Here is a 19,499-nt window from a genome sequence, read left to right on the forward strand (position 1 = left end):
TGAGTACTTGAGGATACATCTCTTTCATCATATGTTTATTTCCATCACCCGTGTCTGAAGTGATACACGAGCCACGGATGACATGTAAAAATCCAGATATTCCAACACTAAAGTGGCAGCTGATGCACTTATTGAAGACTTTTACTGTCGAGCACCAAGGGCGAGTGAAATCAAATAATGTTAATTAGCGAGGCCGCTTGAAGCGTTGCAGAAAAAATATTGAAACCTGATAACTTTCCTGGATGAGGCTTTGGGAGACCTAGTTTGAATATTATAAATATTTAACTCCAAGCACCTATTATCAAAAGCTGTGAAAATGTGGGGGTGTATGAGTGGTGGTGTTCTAATTAGCACAGTCCTGATGAATAAATTCCATGCCTAAAATGATACATGGGTTACCCTTTCCAACATGGCTAATCTCTCATACCAGATTCTCCTATCAACAATATATTGATAGTTATGCAAGCAGCGCATTATGTAGTGGCGCATTATGTAGCGCGTTGTCTCTTATCAATGGGTCCCATGTAGCTTTTTCAGGCCTGAACAATGTGAAGGATTTGTCTTTGCTTGGTTCTGTGTTCGTCCACTTGGCCGTTTAGGAAGATTATACGCGCTGGAGAACAACTGATGGAGGATTTACTGTATAGCAGTTGCTAGCAGAGCAGTTTTGGTACACTCAAGGGGCAATGCAGCTATAGTCTTTTTTTTTTTATCTACCTCAACATATTTGCCCTTGTCTTTATTTAAAGAGATATGTTGATAATACACTTCAAATGCACACGATTTGTTGATAATACACTTCAAATGAACAAGATTTTGTGTAACATGCATCTTTGTCAATATGACAATAAAAATTCAGATTTTCTGGAATTCAGATTATTTCCAGAGACATTCTCACACACTACACAATGATAGAAAGTGAGATGCATTACTTGGCTTCAGGGCTTTTTCTGTGATGTTTTGCCATTCCGTTACCAAGCATTTTACGTGTAATTGTTAATTGATCATTAATTCCCCCCATTGTTGAACAAGCACATTTAGTCGGACCGACGGATGCACCTGTTGAATATGTGCCAACAGATTTAATGTTTCACACTCTGAAACGGATTTTGTCCAAACAACACAAATAATCACCACACAATCACCACTGTGGGATCAATAAAGGCATTCTTATCTTATCTTATCTTATAGACATTTCATTTACACTTCTTGTGATTATAAAGTCTAGCCACGAATGAATGCGATTTCTAATTTTATCCAACTCTTCCTTCAGGATCCCCAAATACTTGCCTGCTCCTTGTATCTGGTTCTATTTACCGTTTCATTCAGGTGTGATGAATTGTGTTATTTTAAATGGACATTGTGAAAAGCGAAACTACTATATCGTAGTAGCTTTGCTATTTTGAAGCATATGGACATGTTGTAGCGTTCTGAAAAAAAAAGAAAGAAAATAAAACAAAGGTACAAGGTCAGCCTTTGCATGATATGCATTCATTACATTTTGTAAAAGTAACCATACTACGCACACAGCAAATGCCTAAACTCTCCTTTGAGGTACACACTTTGTGATTTTTATAGATGCTGCTAGGTTATGTGACCACTGGGAATCTCAGACTGCTGACTTTTGCCCATGACTTGCTGACTTCAATATTGCACCATTAAAACAAAAAAAGAGTTGAATACATTTTAGGCCCAAAACACCTTAACGCAAACATCAAGATTTGTATACATTTTCTTGCAGCAGAGAGAAGGGAATTCCTGTTTCCATTCTTTTCAACTGAACTATTTTTCAGCAACATACAAGTCATTGTGCCAATGCAAGCTCTGTGCGAATTTAAGAAAACAGCAACTCTTATCAACATGGAGTTCATACACAGAATGCAAGTGAGCAAGGGAGGTTGCAGACCGAGCACTTGAATAATTCTCTATCAATGTCCGTAGTTTTGACAAATCCTGCTACATGAACCGCTTATAATTTCACTTGTGCAATGGTATTCAGCCGCAGTCCATTAGCAAAGCCAAGACCGTCACTTCATTGGACTCTGTACTGAATTCCTCCACTGAAAGCTGCAAAAGTGAAGGCCAATAGGTGACTTTTTGACTCATGAATCGTGATTAGAAGCTGTATGATGGCAACTGCGTGGAATAGGCTCGATTTTGCCAGACAAAGGAGTAAGTGCTTCCCTTGACTCAGTAATATTTTAGGGCAATGTTATCTGCTATCTATGATTGCTTGCAGAAGAGGTCTCAGAATTTCTTGTTGGACTTGGCATTATTATTCCTACAAGCAAAATTTGTTTGTAAATGTAAGTGCTTCTATGACATTAATAATTTATAGAACACATTCTATAGTGGTTTTTAAGCATTGTACACCCTGTCAAAAGTCCTAGTCAAAAGTTGTGGTCCAGAATTTTTGGCACTGCGCTCCACTTTAATTTAAACATTAACTGACTACTTCTCTCATATACACGCTATTTCTTAGCCTTTTCACTATAAATACTCTGCAGAGTAGGACAGGTCTTTGCTAAATGCAGCTCCCAAAATGAATAAGGCGCCTTGTCGTTCAACGTTTTTTGACTGAGAGTTGACAACACTGGTATGCTAATTTCCACGGCCTAGACTATAATCAATCTTGAATGGCATGCTCAAAGATGGCCAGTAAAAGAAAAGTGGCACTTCAAGAGGAGCTGACTGAAGACTGAGTGTACTCTCTGCTCCTCAAAGCCTATTCGGCTTCCTTCTTATCTGTGCAGCTGTCACACTGCCACTCCTGGATCAAACACTGACACAAAAACAAGACGAAGGCCATTTGGAGAGCGCAAACCTCTTCCAAGCTAATTTAATGTTATTTGAAGAATTAATGAGAATCTTCAGACCTTTCCCAAATAAATCCATAACCTCTAATTATAAATGAATTAATGAGTAGGGCTGCCACAAACGATTATTTTGCTAGTCGACTAGTCACCGATAGTACTTGAGATTAGTCAATTAATCAGATCATTAGTTTACAGCTTGAACTCTTTAAGGTTTGTGCAAATTAAAAAAAAAAAGACAATTGAGACGATAGTACTTTCAACTTTTATTCAACGTTGCAATTGTAAAGCGTTCCTGACATGTTTATAAATGATCGTGTAACTTAAATTGAAGGTGATACTGTGGCTTTTTTTTTTTTGTCTATATGTCCCATGCAATTGCCTGGTGACCAATACAGGGTGTACCCAGCCTCTTGTCCAAAGTCAGCTGGGATAGGCTGCAGCTCACCCGTGACCCAAATGACAACAAGCATCATATAATATGGACTGACTGATGAAAGTTTTATAATGAGTGTCCTATTATTAAAAAAATGCAAACTTTTATACACCACAGACGTTTGACTGCACATCAGTTATTGTCACATACTAATTACATTTACATCGATATTTTTAAAATCCTAGTGTCAGGATGTGAAACTACAATAGTCAATAGGTTTAACAAGATGACCTGGTTAGCAATGTGGGGATGTAGCATCACGAATGAAGGCTAGATGCTCGAGACGCTGTTCGTACAACAGCAGGAAATGATCAAACACAGAGATAGGATCTGAGATGTGTGCTATCATTGCAGGTGACATCAATCTAGTCTCTGATGCACTTTTAGAAGCAAGCCACGGTGCAACACGCAGCACTCATATCTGCAGGGATTTCAGAGATGCTATCAACTGCATCAGCAGCAATGAAGGGATCATTTATAACTGTAGCAAGGGTTGTAATACTCTCTGCTATGAAGCAACATGAAACCTGACTCTGTAAAGATGTCATTATTTTTCATTGCAGATTGGCACAATGTGAAACCAGTAACATACATTTTATTTAATTTCCTGCGAAGCCACAAGTAGATTCAACTAAAGAACTATGCGCTAATCTGGCTGACATCACCTCCTTTAATTCAACTGATGTCGTTCTGCAAGGGGGTTGGACTGGTGGGATGGTTGGCAAAGAAAACCAAACGCATCAAATGGCTGTGTACCATTATAGCTACAGTGTATATAAAGATGTATTTTAGGGCTGCAGCTATTTAATGTTTCGGTATTCGGGTATCCTACTGAAAATTCTATTGAATAGTAGAGTAACTGAAATTTAGACCGTGGGACGTCAGAACCACAGTAGCGATTTTGTAGGCTAAAACAGCAGATTTGAGTAACTGGTTTGTTAAAAAATGATCAGTACGAACTGCAACTGTCATTTTTGCCTATCAAACCGCTTTTGAAAAGTAGACTACTAGGGATGCTCCGATCGGTCGGGCACCAATCATGATCGGCCGATTTTCGTGAAAGGTTGTGTGATCAGAACATTTGATCAAAGCCTTTTATTGCCGATCGAAAAATCTAATCACCCGCAGCTCATGCTTCGCAGCCCTACAGCCGTGTTGCGTGTTGCAATGTTTAGGTGGCATGTTATTTATTTGACTTTTTGCATAATTAAGTCTGTTGAGACTGCTGATTATTTTGATCTGTTAAAAACTGTGTTACTAAAAGCTGGTAAATGCAGGTTTTTCAGTTAACTTTATGACTGAGTAATTGTTGTATTGTGCCAGCAACGGTTTTGTATTTTTCCATGCTTTTGAAAATATATATCGATTTTTGTCATAATTACGGCAATAATATGGCTGCTTTTTTTCAGATACTATTGCATAATAGCAGTCACCATAGATAAATAAAAAAATATACAGATATTCCATGTGATCGTAATCGGTATCGGCCGATTCACAATCATGCATGAGCGGTATCGGTGTCATAAAACCCTGATCGGAACATCCCTATAGACTACTAGTCCAATGGCTCTTGCCAGCCTATATTGGTCATTTGATTAGCGGCTAGCTGCTAGCCACTAGCTGCTGACGCCGGTAACAGGCACCGTGTATGGTATGCGATTCCTTTCTTATTTCTTGTGCTGGTATCATCCACGATTAAACACCACTTTCCATTTCAGTAGTATCTATTGTCTCCTCAAGTTTGAGCGTTATGCTCGTTTCAGCTTGGCGCCTCTTCTCTTTTGTTCTTTCTTAAAAAAAATATTATTATGGCAAAATTGAATTCATTGAGATGTCTCTTGATGTAGAAAATTGGCTTATTCAGTTAAAGCAATCCCATTGAATAACAATTCAAATGTACTGTGTTTGTGTGATAGTTTGTGACTGGATGCTGGCAGAATTGTTGATTCATTACAATTTCCTCTTGGCTCCTGTCTTCACCAATTTCTTTGGAGAAGGAAGATATCTGATTACAACAACAGAGCTATCTATCCGCCCGAGTGTAATGTCATTTGAAATGTTGGCACTAATACGTAGCCTTGAAACATTGTCGTTTTGCCAGGGTTTTAAGACTGAACAAAATAACTGCTGTTTGCGGAAGAGACTGGAAGTCTTGTTCAATGAGAACAACTACAGTGATGAAGTTTTCACGTCGGAAGCAATATGTGCAGGATACAACACGGGTTCTCCTGTTCTTATATAGTGGGGGAAGTACATTGTGACACATCTCAATGATACCATATTTATGTATAATAGGCTACGTAGCATTGGCGTGCTGCTGTCATTCGGTTACAGCAGGAGGTAAATATTCACTGATTGAGTATGATTACCATTAGTTTTGCCCAGACTCCCCTTATCGTCCCCCTCCGTGCCTCCCGCCCATCATTCAAAGTAGCCCCTGTTTACCTGATAATTCAATCAGCAAAGTGGCTAGGCCATGAGAATACATTACCCTTCTCAAGACCTGTGACACATTAACCTTGACAGCGCTGCCGAAACAGAATGTTATCTGTTGACCAGGTCACCTCTCAAAGTGATGCCCCTCTCTGCCGCCCAGTGAATAATTCATGGTAGGCGAGGTGAGAAGACTGGCCAATGTTACAACCAATCCATAGGGAAAGTGTACACATTACGCTCTCACCCTTATAGCTATCGATTAAATGCCACATTAGCCAGCCACGTAGCTACACATTACAAACAAAACAGGAAGCAAGATAGTCTAATTAAAAGAGTTGACTATCCAACGGAAGGCGGGGTGGAAACAAGCAAGACAAATTATTTACAGAGAACTGAATGCGAAAACTAACATTTTTTAGGATCTGTAATGCGTAAGTTGTTAAGAAGATGAATATTGTGTCAAGTTTAATGGAACTTTGCAGGGCAGATTGATAATGCAGATGTAATCTTGCAAATGCACCTTTGCAAGCTGAGAAGGGATGTGATTGCAGCCAAGATGGACCCATCAGGTCCTCAAGGCAGATGCTCTGGGTTTACATTTGGTTTGAATGTGGTTGTAAACAATGGTGGCCCGTGAAGAAAAACAGCTCTGATACACCGCCAATCATTAAACCACAAACAAAGGCATGAATAATTAGCATTTTTTAATTGAAAAGTCAATTTTGACTCTTCCTAACGGGCTAAGCCAATGGACACACATGAGCTTATTCTTAACCATGTTGATCTGATTGACCCATTTGACGGTTGGAGCATTTGTTCGATTCCCGTCTAGGTTTGTGCGCAACGTGCCTATCCTTTTGCAAATAGATTCTATCAATTCCCAGTCCCAGGTGCTTCTATGAAACAAACCATCTGGCATGTCAGGTTCCTTTTTGAATGTGCAAGAAACGTGCCGAGTTGCAGGATGCCAGTTCCCCGAAGGGGTTTTGTCAGTTACATGGTAATTCATCAGGAATGTCTTCTTCCTCAACTGTACTAAAGCCGATTTGGATTCTGATGATAGAATCAGAAGGCACCGGGGAAGTGGCAGCTCTCCGACAGAGGAATCTCTGCTGATGCAGAGACATTTTGCGTGCTGATGTGCTGGCATTCTTAACTTGTAAAAGAATACATTCACCATTTCTAGGAATGGACGTATGACAAGTAAATATTTTTAACGAGATAGGAGTCGATCTGACCTCCCTTTGGACCCAGTCTTATATCGGGAAGAATAATGCCTGGCGGAGTTTAGTTGCCATTGAGATGCTGGATGTCTTATCGTTTTCCTTCTTGGACTGCAATGTAGTCAAGACTGAATCAATAGCTCGCCGGCTGGTTGCAGCCAAATAGTGCAATTCATTCTTTCTTTAAGAGCCAGTTCATTACAATTTTCCTTTTATAAAAACACAAAATTCAATCATTTGAAAGTTGACAGTTCTGGGAAAGGACACCGCATGCGTGCACTTGATTATGGTTAAGGTAATTATGGTAAAATTACCATTTGTGAAAGTCGTTGTCAAGTGGTGTGCTCTGGCCATGAATAATAAATCCCACTGCCTGCTTGGATCCCACTGGAACGAGTGTGACATTTTTTTTCGTCCCTGAGGATGTCAACATTTCATATACAGTATGTTATTATTAATATGCTGCTCTCATAAAGAATAAAATGGTTATTCATAATTAATGTAATGGATACTGCCAATCGGTAGCTACAGCGCCTCACATCAAGTTTTTATACCAAGATAAAATGACAGAGGGGGTCCTAGGATTCTCAAGAAGGAGGGGCAAAATATGATATATATATATATATATATATATATATAATATTTATTTATACATATATATAATATTTATTTATATATATATAATATTTATTTATATATATATATAATATTTATTTATACATATATATATATAATATTTATTTATATATATATATATAATATTTATTTATACATATATATAATATGTATTTATTTATACACATATATATATATATATCTAAAATATTTATTTAATTATATATATATATTTTTTAAGTTGAACGATTCGATTTGGTTCGATTCATTGGGACTATAATTCCATTGCGGCTGTAGCTTTATGTTTATTAATATGCACCAACATGTAAAAGTTGGAGCTGGAAGCTGGAACTATTAAATGAATTAAATTAACAGAAGCAACAAATAATCGGGGACATCAATGGTTTGCATCGCTTATAAAAGACGATTCAATACGTATCATAATACATGGGTTGAGATACGGTTCAAGACTATACATGTTCAAATGTAACCAACTCATTACAACACATCATGCTACTAATAAACACGGAGAACCATGTGGCACAATCACAAAGCAAACTAGGATAATCTTCCTCTTCTTCTTCACAATATTCGGATTCTTTGCCCAGCCTGCGGTTTTCCTGGTTTGGTGAGCTTCTGCTTCAGTGTTCAAAATCGCTAAAGCGATTTACACTTTGCAATTTCCCCCTGTTATAATATCCTGCCTTATCAACAATGCTAACATGGCAACCAGCGCACATTCTCTGCACTTGAAATTAGAAAGGGCATGATTAAAATGACACCTAGACACAAAGTAGGGGTCTTTTTTTTTTCTTTTTTTTTTTAGCTGTCTCTTAACAAACACATTCAGAAATGTGCACAAGAAGCAGGAGAGAAAATGCTGTGAATGGACAATCGCAGCAGTGCAGTGCTGCACAATGCAAATTAATTCACCAGTCAGTAAAATGTACCGTAGATCTGTGCAATGGAGTGCAAAATTTAGATGGGAGGACAGGCTCACCTTGCTTTTGTATGAGGTGGCACACGTTCTGCTTTAATCCACATTGACATTCTGAATATTTTCAGTTACAGATGAGCAAAACAATATTACAAACAAAAATATTACGGCAATATACAAAATGTAGATTACTTCATTTGGTAAAATGACAATCACAATCAAGGCACTTCTAGTTTTACAAAGAAGCAATGTTGTTACTGTATTTAAAGGAGATGTTTGTGGCATCCACACACATAATCACTACCTGACTGGAGTGAAATGCCACCATTTTTGCCGGTCCATCCTCCGTCTTCGTCCCTCTGTCCTTATTCATAAAAATAATCGTCCTCCGCCCCCGTCCGTCCTCGTCCATTTAAAGCCCTTCCGTCCTTACATTCTTTTTAAGTATGCTCGAGTCAACCTGGACTCGCCACGCAGCTACACCCGTGATAGATAATAGGACTTGCAGAAAGATTGCCAACAAGGCAGTCTGTTTAAATGTCTGAATGTTTATAAGTAGGGTTGTGTCTCTGCACTTTCTTTCGTTTTAGTACCATTCGGGATCATAGGCAGTATCATTAAATTCATTTCTTTTGGTGTATCTAATTAGATTGTACAGGTGTACCTAATGAAGTGTAGGCTGAGTTTATATGTTGGCTCGATTACAAGGTCTAGTGTAGCAGTCGGCTTGATTAATGAGGCATGATAGAAACACCTCATGCAAACAATAGCTGGCAAAGAGAATGGAAGACTGTGAATTGCATATGGCGGAACAGAGAGTGTCTGAAAGGAGATCATTTTGTCCTACCTGGATTGAGGAATGATGGTGAAGCATAGAAGGAAGATCCACAAGGTCAAGTGCGGGGGTTCAGCCTTCCAAAATGCAGCAGCCATAGCAATTTAAACTGAGGACTCCTAAGGGAAACGACAGACCATGATGTCATGCTGACGTTGAACTTTTCATATTAATGTTGTTTTACAAATTGTTTTTGACAAATATTCACAATCTACATTTCATGTTTTGAGAAATACAACCGACCAATACAACAATACAAAATGACAGAGAAAGAAGTGCAGTTATCAATGTGGATGTTTGACGTTTTACAAATATATGCTTCACTGCTCGCATTTTTTTTTTCTTTACTCCAGGGCAACACGCACATACACAGTGCCGCAGCATACATTCGTGGTTAATTAAAACATAACCAAGACACATAAAGTGTCCTTTGTGTGTGCCATAGAGTATCTGGCAGCAAATCACCTTGTGAGTGGTTGTGAGAGCTCTCCAAGGGTGAATCTGCCTCTATTCTGTATGGCAGTGGACAATCATTGTCATGAGATAATTAGTTTGCATATAAATAATGTGTGCTGCACTGTCGCACACACCTTTGCTTGGGGGACCGTGTCTCCTCGAAGTGTAAATTGTTCAGTCTGTGGCCCATGTTTTAATAAGATGTTCTCTTGGTGCATGAACTGTTAAATGAAGGCGATTTTAAGCAATCCTACACAGCAACCCCAAGTCGGTTGTTTAAACAAACAAACCCTTTTTGTGGAGGCAAATCTATCACTGCTTTCTCGGCAGATTTATAGTCTGTTGTTCTTGACGAATGGAAACTGAGCAATAGATTTGACACATTTAGTCCATGAGCGTGAGTGAGAAAATGTCCTTGTTGATTTCACCGAACATGAACTCAAAATTTAGCATGAGGATTTGAAGTAAATTTGAAAATGTAAATATGGTTGAATGTGATTTCAAACACTGCACACATTCGTATCTGATGAGTAAAACCGTTATAAAGTCACTGGAAACCACACGCGTGTAGCAATATATAACAATACAAGAACTGTCTTGAAAATCCTGATTATGTTTCTCTACCACTATAAGAGTTCACATGATCATACTACCATCTCCGATACAAATACAAAACAAACAGATGGTGTCATCATAAAAATACAAGTATTCGCACTTGATTTTTTTTCGTATTGGATCTCATCAGAGTGAATAGGCATGCCTAAAGTTGTAACCAGTGAGCGCATGCCGTATCACGTTGTAACACAGTTGCAGATGCAGCATTATTACTGAATCATGAGCCCCGTATTATGGCAGTCGAGGTACACTATACACACTGATGAAATCACCTCTTCTCATAGCATAGCCACTCTCAGAAAATGGCTGATTTGCTATTGACGGCAGCCTAAAGAAGCAAAACAACCACGGCAGAGCAGATGCACGGGCACTGGAGCGCACATGTGTAGCAGCTGTTTTGTACTTTAAAGGCTTTTATTGTGCTTTTGTGAGATTGTGCCCCCTTTACGGCCAGCAGGATCAAACAGTCCCCTCAGGGGAATCAACGTTCTCTCTGTTACTGAGAGCACTTCTCATTGCAGGAAGAGCAAACAAATGATTGGATGCATACAATAGATTGAAGGTTTTGCTGCTTTGTCAAAAGCCCTCTGCACTTCATTTGTCAGGCATTAGGAGAAGATGCTTAAGAGGGAGCTGTCTTCTTGCAGCGAGGTTATGTCCAGAGAAACATACAGTAAGCTAACACTGCATTGCATTTTATAACTGAATTTCACAAATCAACATACTCCAAGTCACCGTGTGATTACTGTTAGATTAAGCCTCTTTGCCACAGAAGGTGATTTTCTCAAAGGTTGAAGAAAAACAGATACTGGTTTAATTTTTTTAGGTAAAGAGAGCAGCCAAGCAGGTTGAGAATGAAACATATCGTCACCTAATAGAGAGCCATTCGCTGATGGCTCCAAAAAAAAAGGCTCATATTGTAAAAGCCTGGCTTGGCCGTCACTAAATTCACTGATCTTCGCTTTTGAAGTATAATGTACGGGGCAGGTTGATCATTTCAGTGATTGCTCTTTGCCACTGTGCTATTGTGTGACTGACTGTCCCTGTTGTCGAAAAGCCCCGCTCATTCCAAGCAACTCTACTGGCTAAAGTTCAGTCATTTTTTTGTGTTGATGGGCCAAAAATTAAGGCATGAGCAAGCCTTAGTACACCGCAGCTCAAGTGAAGTGAAAAAAATGGAGCAATTACGGTGCGGTAATTCTGTAGCATGTAGTGAAAGAGAAATAGAATTGCCGATGCACTTCAGCCATTTTTGACCAGGACAAACCGTGAGACACAAACATACAAGATGAAAAAAAAAATAGCAAACATTCCCAAGCCCGGGCACTCACAGTCGACTAAAGCCTGGTTTACACGGCAGGATAATAGGCCCGATTTTAGCCTCGAATCTCCCCTCCCGACAATCGTAGGTCGGGGCCGACTCTCGTAATGGCTCCAAAGATAATCTAAGAAGATAATTCTGCCGTTTGTGGTGTGCCCAGCCTGATTTCGGCCGCTCGGAAGGACGTCGGACCTCAAATCGGGGATATTCAACATGTTGGATTGTTTTTATGACCTGACTTCGCACTGACAATATTTCCTGTCACGTGTGCGGTCTCTCAGAGTTTGGAAGTCGGCCGACAATTTTAAAATCCTGCCCTGTGAACCAGGCTCAACTGGTCAAAAGACTCCAGATACTGACGTTAATCAATAGTGCATGCCCCTTAAGACCACGCATCCTATTCACAAATACTACAGTACACAGAGTAATAACGTTCTCTTTTAGTGTGTTTTCACCCGAGTTAGTCCACATGCATTTGCAGATATGACTTGAATCGACACTTGCACAACTAGGCACTCTTTAGATCTCTGCCACGGCAAAGCAACCCAATTTGGATTAGCAACAGATTGTTAACCTTCATAAATACACACCCCGTGCATAACCCTGGGATTTTTCATGAGGGTGTATTATTGTATTATTGTAATGTATTATTCACTGAGTATTCACACATAGGGTTTTGTTACCTGTACCAAAATGTAACAATTTATCGTCATCCCAACGCCACACCACAGCACTAAAATATTTTCTGGAAATCTTCCAAACAGCAACCAAATAATTTCGGAGTCGGTGAAGAAAACATAACATTTATAGCGGATGTAACAACGACATACAAGGAGCCAATTAAACCAGGAGAATTCTCTCTCTGTAAATACAAACATTGTTTTTACTCCTTCCTTTAAGCATTTTGTTAAGGCTAATACTGCATCATTAACCATTAAAGGTTTTATGTTCCTTAATAAAACCAAATTATACCCCCTGGACTTATGGATGTTATTTCCCCGTCTTGTAATGTCTGACACAAAAGGCCATCATTTAATATCCTCTCATCCACACACATGACCACGTTCATTACACATGACACCCTGAGCACTCTTTAATGTCCTGGATACATAAATATTTTAAAATATATGTAGATCCCTCAGCAGTATGCGCTATTGAGGTCCCACTGGAACACACAGCTGTTTACTGAACTAGTTAAACTGTTAAAAGGATGTCTCATTAAAAAGATGCACAGCTACTGGTAGACTAACGATGTGCTCAAGAAACAAACATGACACAGTGAAAAACAGAAGGCAACTCGTAATCGTTCTAACTGCGCATTAAACAAATTTGAATTTTCTTCAAGACGTCTGTTGTTGTGTTGATTCTCTGACACTAGCACCGATGAGAAAAATCGCAAAGAAAATTTGCTTCTTACAGCAGTATTAAAAAGTCTCGCAAATCCTTTCCATGTGACAATAACAAACAGAAAGAGTGCCCCTGGTATGCCGTCTACAATTGTGCACCTGATCTACCGATACCTGTCATGCAAATCGAGGGCTCAGTTCCTGGGGCTCTGACTGTTCTGGAAACAGAGGAAGAAAGGAAGACAAAAAAAAAGGGAGAGAAACGCAATGCTTTTGTTAGCAAATTAAAAATAGCTTGCCTCAGGTGACAATAAACCTAAAGCACTCAACATTTCACACTCTTAACATTTGTATTCCATTTCTTTTCACAGGCTAAAAAGGCATTAATCCAATGAGTAATGTAATCTTATTTGACAGAAAGAAAATGCTGGAAAAGCATTTCTGATTTAATATTCTGAATTTTGCGACTGGGTGTGTTTGCGAAGAGATTTCTGCATTGAAGATAAGTGATGAGAATTGGAAGGACAGAGGCAGCAGCGCAATCTCGTGTCCCCCCCCTTCACGTCTGGGTAAAGGCTAACGAACTCCAGTTGGAGGTTTTAAAGACATATTCAGTCTAAATGCTCTCCGAAGAACGCGTTGAATTTCAAAAAGGATGGGGTCATCAACAAACTGATAACCTTGATGACCCCAAAAATAAAACGTGTAATTTAGCCAGTGGTATTTGAAGAAAAAAAATGTCATTGTGGTTGTTCACTTTAGAGCACATACGTCAAAGTCAAGGCCCGCGGGCCAGAGAAGGTTTTCTACCTCCCCTGGGATGATATGGCTTTATTATTAAATCCGGCCCGCAGCAAGCCGGTGTGGGTAGCAGATGTGATTGGGTCCTTTGCGCCTGCCGATGACGTCATGCTTTAAAATATATTGTAGCCTCTTCCAAGAACACAGACGTAGTTTAATTATCACGTTTTTATTAGTCCAACCGGCTACTCTTGGCCGCAGCCGACGGCAATACAGTACGACAACCACTCAGTCAAAGAAGTGCAACGGCTCTCCTCCTCCGCTCTTCTCGCTTCCATCCTCTCCCATACAGCGAGCTGCGCGATGCCTTCACTAACCTCGGAAACAAAAACCGGCAAAACACAAATTCGACCACAACAGATAACCCAATTCGTTGCACTATTTCTGTAATATATTTCTTTCCATCTATGTTTGCCACCCCCGTGGCTGTTGTGTCAGTCCGGCCCTCAGCTTGTAGCAAAATTTTTTATTTGGCCCTCCATCCATTTGACTTTGACACCCCTGCTTTTAGAGTCAGCATATAGAAGATGTGGTCTTTTGTGGTTCTTCATTATAAATTAATTGGGTGCATCACTGCGCACAACACCAAAAATAATGTTAATAAGACTAATACTGTAATAATTTGACAGTGTCAAGTAAAACTGAACGTTATTACCTTTATTGTTGATACATTTTTTGGGGATCTCATTAGATTGTTGTTATTAGACATAAACTCAAATCATGCTATCAAGCATTTCTTCTTTGGGACATGTTGCCTAATTAATTAACTTTTTGTTATTAGCCTTGTTCTGACTATTGTTTTACAATTTGTATCGCCCTTTATAAATTGCCGTGATGCAAGATAATATAATTAGTGGCAACCAAATAATCAATTTATTGGGTTGTTTCCCTGGTGCTCCATTTGTTTGTTATTAGAGTGCTGGTATTCTATCAGGATTTACGTTTGTTCCTCACATGTGTAATATGAGCCCGGAGCCACCTGACAATAAGCTTCTCTTCACAATTTAGGACAGAAACAAAGTTAGTTAAAAGTAATTTTCAACTCCCTCTGCTAAAGCTGTCTGAGTAATGTTGTGTTAATGTACTGGTGACAGTTGATGGAAGAAACAGTAACACAAGAATGCAACAAACACCCCCAAAAGTCTGGTTAATCAAATATGAAGATATTTAATCTCCTCCGAATCTTGGGGGGCTTGCCTGATTATTTTATTGGTACTAAATCAGGAAAGTAATAAGGTCATGCATTTAAAAAACAAAACAAAGAAAAACGATGTAGCTGTCCTTGGGTAGGGGAGAGAAAATAATTGTTTTTTTTGTAAATAAAAACAAGAAAAGAGGAGTAACTTTTACAAAGACAGATTTGGTATTTCCCTTCCAAAAATATTTTTATAAAAGACCAGGTTTTTGTCATATCAAAAAATGAGACCAGATAAATCGTGAACAAACTTTTCCCACCAATTTTGGGGATTTATAGCCGCCTGTAGAACTGAACAACAAATTGAGCAGAAAATACATGTTTAAGAGAGGCAAAGAAAAATAAACAGGTGTAAAAATGTGCACTCCTTTGTATAATTGGGGGATGTGGCTGTGTTCCAAAGTACTCACATTCACACTCACATCAAATGAGAGTGAACAGCTCACATCTGCCACCATTTTATAGTATCTCTAACCCCGAATGAACTTCAGATGTAAAAAGCAAAAAGCCTGAAATGTTAGTGCTAACACTGATTAATATCTTGAACTCTTCATACTGTAATTCCCTCCACCTTGACAAAGTAAGAAAACCAGCCCCAAAGCATAAGGCTGCCATCAGCATGCTTCACACACTGTCGGTATGGCGTTCTTTTGGTGATGAACGGTGTTGTGTTCGCGCCAAATATACCTTTTGGAATTGCAGCCAAAAAGTTCAGACTTCGGTATAATCGGACCGCAAGACGTTTTCCCACATACTTTCAAGAGATTTTAATCAAGTGTATGTTTGTTTCTTTGTACGATAGGGTTTCTGTCTTCTGTCTACTTTAGCTCCTTCATGATTATTTTCAGCCTCTTGGCAGCCTCCCTGAACAGTTTTATTCTTTTACTTTTCATCAGTTTTTGAGGGACATCCAGGTGACTTGGTAATGTCACTGTTGTGCCATATTTTCCTCTCTTGAATGACTGTCATCACTGTTTTCCATGGTCTATTTAATGCCTTCAAAATTGTTGTCAAACTGTCGCCTGACTGACGCCTTTGAACACTGAGATGTCTTTGATGCTGTGGAAGCTCTCTGCAGACCATGGCTTGTGCTGTGAAATATGACGACAATGTCAGGAAAAGCCAGCTATGGCATCCGAACTTTATTTGGGGTAAGGTGCGTGCTGACTACAATTTAACACAAGTTTTTTTTTTTTTTTTTCCCATTTGAGTTGTACAGGTTTTCTATTGGTCACTTTAATGGTGGAAAAGTTTTGAAATGATCTAATTTCTTTTTTTTTTTTTTCATCTCAATTTGAATAGGGGTGTGTACACTTTTTATATATGCTTTCACCACAGTCAGTTGACTTACTCACTTTAGTCTCGGCTTTGTCGGGTAAAATGCATGTGGGGTTTAAAGAAGCTGATTGATTTTGCCAGAATTGACTGCCAAAGTTAAGTCTACAGATGTTCCACTTCTTCCCCCTGATGAACTCCTTTGTTGTTTTGGCGGCGTGTTTAGGTCAATATCTTTCTAAAAGATGCAGGATCCGTTTTGTTGCATCTTTTTGGGGTTGCTTCAGTCCCCCTCTTAAGCATTCTAAGTGGTATCGCAGATGTGCCTCAATGTGAATTCAGGTAAATTTCTGAATCGTAAAATCTTTGGGCCGTTTAAATTTGGGGATTCCAATGTATTAAAGAATTTGAGGTTTTGGACTAAAAAATCACATGATGAAAATGGCTAAGTGGTATTTTTTGTGACTGATTTCTTTCCTTTACTTCTTGTAATATAAATGTTCATGCCGTACCTGTCAAGCCATCAGGCGTGTTTTGTGCTGCTGTGAAGAGTTTTGGCACCTCCGGTGACCCCCATTGAATTTTATTGACTCTCATTATTTTTTAACTTCCAAGTTACAGTCAATCTATATTGCGTACGGAGTTTAGTATTTTCACACACACAAACAAAACAACTCCCTCGAGCTGAATCTGTTCTACGAACATTTCTTACCCATTGACCAAATGTGCAAAGTATACAGTATACAGTATACAAGTGACCAGCGTCTGTCCCCTGACACATGTAGCAACAGAGTTCAATGACCCATATTAATCCAAAAACACTTTCCTGAAGGCAGCATACCTTTGTTTACGGAAGGTTTTCAATTATTCATTGACGGGCAGGAATAACTGGAAGAGTTTTACCTGCATGTTGAACATTTTCTGCTTGACTCAAACTTGATAATAAAACATGCTGTCGTCAGGCAAGTGTCCCCACAACAACCCCGACTCCCAACCCCGTGCTGGGAGTGAGAGACTTGATCAGATAAATGGAATAATAAGCTAAATCAGTATGACTTTTGCAATTAGACTTGGTGGCAACACCAACGCACTGCAAATCTGCATACAAATCACTTATACTTAATTAAAAAGAAAAGGAACGCAGCTATTAAACGAAGGGAGAGGTGCCAGCCTTGTAGGAGAAATCTGTTGCTGTTCATTGAGTGATGGTGAAGAGTAATGCCTCCTTTGGCACTTACCACCTGTGCATGCGTTACCCCATGCCTTGTTATGACATTTCTGCTCAATCCCGAAACAATTCGGTGTAACCCCGCAATGATAATGCCATGTTTGAAATAATGGAAGTAAACAAAATGAGCTGCAACCGAGCAATGGACATAAGAATTATCGTGGCCGCTGAAAAAGCTCACCATTTATTCTGCTGTTGAGTAAAGAAATGTATGAGTGTTGTTATTGTAATAACAGCAAAAGAGAATCATTGGTCGTCAGTATTTAACTGATGAAAAAAGCAGGCAAAAGCAAGCATTAGAAGGCTTTCCCACTACTAAGAAAATGTATAAACATGTCATTTAAATACATTTAGCTAGAATGTATCATTCATTGTGTGTTTATATTTGCTTATGTTTAGTTTATACTAGACACATGTACTGTATATTCCAAGAATGTATTCTGAAGCAGAACCTTTCCCTTGAAGAACATGTCAAATAGAATATTTGTGAAAGGCTTAACCAGACCAGATTCTTTCAAAGCCGACGGCATTACATGGCCGACTGAGTGGGACCCCACATGAAGGATAAATGAGTGTCACTGCTCAGTTGTTTGTCCGCACCGGATTCTTACTAAAGCGTGAAGCAAGCTGTTGCACTTTTGGATGGTTAACCAGACCGGAGGAAATTTTCCATGCCGGCACTTCTAGGAATGCATGGATGGATGCCAGCTGCAGGTGTGCACCAAAATAAACTTTAGAAATTCTATAGGCTACATTCCATATAACCCAGAATGATTTCAATATTACGTCAAATGCATGTAGGTACCTGCATGGTTGGAAATGTTCAGCAAGCCAAGTGATGTGCGCAGGGAATGATATTGCAGGTCAACATAGTAATCCGGTGCTGTGAGGTTGCTATGGGAATACAAATGATCACATACACGCAATACCCCGCCAGTGGAAGAAAGGAAATGGATGAAACACTTCAAACCAGGGTAAACTCTTGAAATCTGCCTATTCTAGTTTTTGTCAACACCAGGCCACAGGTGTATCACATTTTGTTTTGGCACATTTTGATGTAAGGTTGTTTACATTATTCATGAGTCACAGCGTGTGCCACTTGTTTGCAAGGCAGTCATTATTTTATGATGAACTTGCTGATGAGCCCCCTTGATTCAGATTTTCAAATGTTTGGAGGTTATTGGTGAATTGAGTGAAAATTGTGTTTTTGTTTAGAAATAACCAACAACTAAAAAACATCGATACCGGAGAGATTTTCAAATGGAACAACTCTGAATGATATCATCAAACGTTTCCTCGATACTTTTTTTTTCTTAAGTATAACAGATAAAAAAAAAAAAAATTCTGTTCATTTAAGAAATGCAATTTTCGCACTAAAAATGCAATTTTAAAATGTGAAGAAGGTGGATCCATGGAGAAAACCACAACCAGAGTCTGTATCGTCTTATTCCTGCAGTGAAGAGGAAATTGAAGAATAGGAAATTAACCCTGAAGGTCAGATCTCACTGAGTAGCAGACAGAGTTCCCCTAAGATCTGAAGCCTCAAGCAGGAATGAATAACACCTGGATAAAGTGCTTGAGATAACAAAAAGTCCTAATTTTGCTCACTGTTATGGTGTGAAATTTTTCATTTTCTTCTCAATAGCACAACACAGTGTTTGCGTTTAAAAAACTTCTCCATCAAAGTTTACATTTGGGCTGTAGTAACTCATCTGACTCTAGATTCAGTCAAAAAATAACTGGCAAGTTTTTGAGATGCTGGCCTGCTTCTTGACCACTGTCAAGCTGACCTTGAGCAATGCGCCAATCGCCGCCGCAACCGTTTGTGCGCCGCATCACTCTGACCTTCCTCCTTGAATGCCTGCATGTGTTGTGGTGTGCAACACAAATATTTACAGTAGAACAGAAGTGGCACATTAATTTTGTGGCCATGTGATAATCTGGAATAGTTGTCAAGGGGCACATTT

The 19,499-nt window shown here is 39.1% G+C and overlaps 2 protein-coding genes across 7 annotated transcripts in view; one reads left to right on the forward strand and one right to left on the reverse strand.

Moving 5' to 3' along the window:
* The window catches only part of gabrb4 (gamma-aminobutyric acid type A receptor subunit beta4), a 153,559-nt gene that overhangs the window by 42,297 nt on the left and 91,763 nt on the right, over positions 1-19,499 (forward strand). The gene's annotated exons all lie outside the window — the stretch shown is intronic.
* gabra3 (gamma-aminobutyric acid type A receptor subunit alpha3) overlaps positions 1-19,499 on the reverse strand; it is a 67,249-nt gene that overhangs the window by 33,297 nt on the left and 14,453 nt on the right. For both annotated transcript variants that reach the window (XM_086013253.1, XM_086013251.1), the window contains exon 2: positions 9,308-9,414. In XM_086013253.1, the coding sequence (XP_085869379.1) occupies positions 9,308-9,393 (86 nt within the window). In that variant the 5' untranslated portion in view covers positions 9,394-9,414. The remainder of the gene's footprint in view (positions 1-9,307; positions 9,415-19,499) is intronic.

Source organism: Filicampus tigris, chromosome 17 (genome assembly GCF_054856515.1).
Source record: "Filicampus tigris isolate MCC_2025a chromosome 17, RoL_Ftig_1.0, whole genome shotgun sequence".
In the NCBI taxonomy this organism is placed as follows: Eukaryota; Metazoa; Chordata; class Actinopteri; order Syngnathiformes; family Syngnathidae; genus Filicampus; species Filicampus tigris.